At 36.2% G+C, this 4,852-nt stretch overlaps 1 protein-coding gene across 1 annotated transcript; it reads left to right on the top strand.

The window, feature by feature from the left end:
• Nucleotides 1-212: 212 nt before the first annotated feature.
• Nucleotides 213-3,733, top strand: LOC143658409 (vomeronasal type-1 receptor 1-like). The gene is given in 4 exon segments (XM_077130484.1): nucleotides 213-281; nucleotides 533-602; nucleotides 2,368-2,391; nucleotides 2,693-3,733. Coding segments are annotated over 4 exon segments (1,158 nt in total). The 3' UTR covers nucleotides 3,688-3,733.
• The last annotated feature ends 1,119 nt before the right edge of the window (nucleotides 3,734-4,852 follow it).

Here is a 4,852-nt window from a genome sequence, read left to right as displayed (position 1 = left end):
CAATTTTCCCTCCAGCTGTTTCTGCTACTCCTGGTGGATGTTTTATTATACACTTTTAATAACTTTCAGTAATTTGCACAAATCATGGCTAACCTTCAGAGATAATCTCCACTCCCTGTGCAGACACTGTCACTGCTATTGCAGGAGAAATGATAATCACTACCCAGGAGGAGATGAGATCACCGTGTCCCAACATTTATCTCAAGGTTTCGATGCCTTCTTTCCACACCTGCCCACATGCTACCCCTGCACCCAGTGTCCTGGAAGCAAGTGTTAATTTGGTAAGTGTCTGTAATTTTTTTCCAGATAAGTATCAGATTGGTGGTTTGTTTTCATCTCAGAAAATCCAGTATATGAAAAAATATTTCTGATTTTAGGATTGGAACATAATACAACATGCACATCCCTCTCCCCTGCCCAACACACATGCAGACAGGACACATGATGTTTGAGGGGGACAGAGGCCTATCACCATTGTAGTCTTCTTGAGCCAGGGCTGCCTGATATGTCACTTCTCTCCTTCCTGTTACAGGAAGTTTTATTCAAAATTAAACACATCAAAGCCTGTGGCATTTATCAAAAGGTGCCATACTATAAGGCAGGTAACTAGCAGCATTAAACTCTTGATGATGAGGTCCCAGTGGCTAAGCAAGCACCTGGTACCTGAGTGACAGTTGCTATTATGAATTTGTTTTTGTTTTGCTTTAGTGGGATTAGGTTGGGCTAAATGTAGTATGCTTTTCAAACTTCTTTCCTCAGTAGAAGAGTGTTAACATTTATTCTCCATCTAGAGATGAAAGCCTCCTTCTATGTCCCATATTAGGAAACCCAAACCTTTTAAAAACAAATGTATGGCTGAAGATGGGGTTCAGACAAAAGGGACTAATTAAAAAGGGACTTCAAGGTCTGCTGATACAAGAATTACTTTGGCTTTTAAGCAGATTTTGAAAATGCCTTGCTATTTTAATTTTTCTATTAATTTTTTACTTTCTCTACCCTCTGAGATAACTATTTACCAAACCAAAAAATGAACTGGACTTTTAAATATTGTGACTGAAAAAAACCATTCTGGCTGGAGATCCTGTTTGGGCAGGTTTATCTCCCTCTGTTTGAAAGGAAGTGGCCCTTAATTTAGATCCTTCCTGTGTCTCCCCAGAACCCCTAATCTCAGGTGAAAATTGTGAACATTTACTGTCCAGTGCCTGTTTGCAGTTCTTCAAAGGTACTACTGATTAATATTCAAAGCAATGTCAAGATTCACAGGCTCCTGTCATGGGCCAGCCTTTTACAAACCTTATTAATGCCTTCAAGACATTTTCTCATTTGTCTTTATTGTTTAAATTCATTTAGGATTTCCCCTTCAAATCACTCTCAGCTTTCCCCCTTCTCAGCGTTTACCTTCCCTGTTTAAGTTATGTTTTTATTTCATCTGTGATTTCTTTTTTCAAATAGGTGGTCTTTTAAAAATTTTAAAGTTTATAGTGAAAATTTTTGAATTTATACAAATGTGCCTTAAATTCAGATGAGTGTTCACTCAGCCTGCTTCCCACCTCTCGCAGAGGCTTGGCATCTTCCTATTCAGGAAGGGAACACTGTTGTACTGGGATCCTCTCAGAGCAGTTTTCCCTCATTTCCAAACATGGATAGAATTCCCCCTTAACTCACCTCTGTCTGACTAACGTACAGAATTAATAAGTCCTTCTCTGCATTCCCTTTGTGAATTTTTCTGACAAGTGTTCATGGAATAGGAATGGTCATCACTAGTGCAGCACATCCTCCAACTCTCACAATTCCCTCCCCATGGGTTGAAGAGCAAGTTCACCAAGAGTGCAGTGCTCTTTATTTCACTTAGTCATTGCATGTAATGAAAGTAAAACAAATGAAATATGAGTGTGAAAAAGTTCAAAAATTCTGAATTGAATATCCTGAAAATCCTAAATTGAATATGCTGAAAAGAACATAGAATTAAGTTCTCAAAAATGCTACCGAGTTAAAATGGGTGATAAAACTATTTTAGTTTATTGTACAAATATTCACATATTCTGCTCTTCAAATGATTTAAAAATCATTAGCATCCCAGCCAATTTAAAGATCTCCAAATTGCAAACCGTATTTGGGGAGTTCTTATTTTTTAAAGATAAGACCAACAATGGGAAGTTTCTTTCAGAGGAAAGAAAACCTGCAATTAAATTTCAGCAAATGCATACATAGTATTTATGAAACCCAGAAAGTCATAACCTAATTAACATCTTCTGATTGTTTGTGAGAAATTTTACCTTTATGATTAGATTCTTTTAAGAAATCCTGTTCAAATACATTAGCTGTCTTATTTCTTCTTTTAGCTAATAATTTAATAACAGTAGTAAGAGTACTTTGGCCTCCTGTTTTTTTCTGCTATGCATTTAAAATGTCCATTATGTTCTATTTCTAATTTTTTGGAAATTCTTTCTAAGGTATCTTTTACCTTAGAGTAGTTTGATATATGATTTTTTAATTCCAATAAAGATAATTTATGTGCTCTGGTTTGGCCTATGATTTGCAATGATTTTCCTGGACTTCATTATTTTCCAGTAAAAATCTTCAGTGAATAGGTTTTGGACACATGGGCCCATTTCAAGTTAGAAAATATTGGTTAAGATATGTGCTGGAAATTCCTGGTCATGGTGATGGTAAAATATATTCATTTGTTTCACTACTGATTCTTCTGACTTCAATTAAAATCAGTGTCCTCTAGGTGTTGATGTGATGGAGTCTGCTAAATTGGAAATGGGAATTATCTTCCTCATACAGACAGGAGTTGGCATCTTGGGAAATTCCTCACTCCTTTGTTTACATAACTTTGCTTTGCTTACTGGAAAGACCTTTAGACCCACAGATCTGATTCTCAACCAATTGGCCTTAGCCAACAACTTGATTCTTTACTCCAAAGGAATCCCTAAGACAATGGCAGCTTTTGGATTGAAATACTTCCTTGATGACACCAGATGTAAACTTCTCTTCTATTTTTACAGAGTGGTCTCAGGGGTTTCCTTCACAACTACCTGCCTCCACAATGGCTTCCAGGCCATTAAGCTTGATCCTAGGGTTAGTAGTTGGATGGAGCTCAAAATTAGATCCCCAAAGTTCATTGGCTTCTGCTGTTTCCTCTGCTGGATCCCTCATCTCCTAATAAATTTATTGGTTCCTGTGATAGTGAAAGGTCCACTGAAAGCCAAAAACTTCAGTTTGATAAAAGATGATGTACACTGCTCTTGGCCAAAAACAGATAAATATAAAGCTGCTTATACACTAATGTATTTTTCCACTGACATTATGTGTTTGATAGTCATGGTCTGGGCTAGTGGCTCTATGGTTTTTGTCCTGTATAGACACAAGCATCGAGTCCAACATATTCACAGGAACAGTCTTTCCCCCAGACCTTCCCTTGAGGCCAAAGCCATCTGCACCATACTGATCCTGGTGAGCTTATTTTTCGTCTTTTACTCAATATCTACTATTTTGATTCTTTGGATGACTGTAGATCAAAATCCAGGCCAGTGGAGGGTGAACATCTCTGCATTTGTGGCCTCATGTTTTCCAACAGTCAGTCCCTTTGTGCTTCTCGGCAGCGACCCCCGAGTCTCTCAGTGCTGCTCTGCATGCTGCAAAAGGAGAACAATTTTCCATAATCTGGTTGCAGTGCTGTGAGTCAGTCCAATCTAGGACGTTCTGTTTTTAAGTTCATCATTTTGTAATATGCAAGGAATGATTATGTGCCAGGTACTCTGTTTGGAACATGTGATACTGTGGTGAAGACACTAATGTCCCGTCCCACAGAGATCTTAAAATAGAGATGAAAAGAGATTGAAGTATGAACATTGTGCAAGTAACTGTACAAAGATTACTTCATCTCAAAGTATCAGGTTCTTCAGTGAGGAAATTCTGCACTCATGTAATACAATCAAATTTTTGAATTTGGGGATATGGAGAAATTCTCTCACCATGAGTCTTGGCAGATTCCATGACTATTTTTATAGTATTGTGGAAGCATTATTTGATTCAGCTGCTTCTGACAGAGGAAAGAGAATCTGAAAGATCTCATGTTAGTAAGGAATTGAAGCCTAAAGAGACTGGTAAAAATTTCATATGGATTTGGAGTGTATAGAGAGATGGAGAGAAGCTGAAAGGGAAGGTGATGGTTGATTCTGGGAAAGCGCTTAGGGTTAAGAAATCTGAAATTTGCTTCAGAAAATGACAAGCACAGAGGGGGTTCAATCAGGCAAGCAAAAATGCCAATGCATATTTATACAAAAATTTTTCATAGAAATCATTTATAAAATAGTTCATTGAAAATTCATTTATTTTGATTAATAGTATTTAACTGTTATTATAGTTGCAATTAAAACTGTTGAAAATTTACTCTTGAAGGAAATTTATTACACATTTCTAATGTCAAATATTAAGTATTTAACTTAGTTACAAAATATGTTTTCTCAGCACTTTTAACCAAAAAGAAAAATTTCAAAAAGCCTTGTTTTTCTAAAAGTTCAACTGTAGTAAATCGACACAACTCTTGTTTACTTTAAGATTTCAAGTAAATCTTTTGTCAACCAAAATTCCCTCATATATTATGCAAGTTATTTGAATTTGCCTATAGAAATCCTGGAATTATAATCCAGGTATTGAAATGTCTGCAGCATAGATTTACACTTACACCAAAATTATGAGGATTGCCAATTGCCTAATTATAGAATTTTCACAATTTCTTTATGTTCACACTTTCCTTTTTAAAATGAATTTTCACATGTCCTGTAAACATTTCTGTTGTTCATTTTAAAAACTTTTCATTATAGTAACAAGTATACAACTCAGA

The sequence above is a fragment of the Tamandua tetradactyla genome, chromosome 16 (assembly GCF_023851605.1).
Source record: "Tamandua tetradactyla isolate mTamTet1 chromosome 16, mTamTet1.pri, whole genome shotgun sequence".
Lineage (NCBI taxonomy): Eukaryota > Metazoa > Chordata > Mammalia > Pilosa > Myrmecophagidae > Tamandua > Tamandua tetradactyla.
The sequence above is the reverse complement of the archived record's forward strand: the minus strand, read 5'-3'. Positions and strand labels throughout refer to the sequence as shown.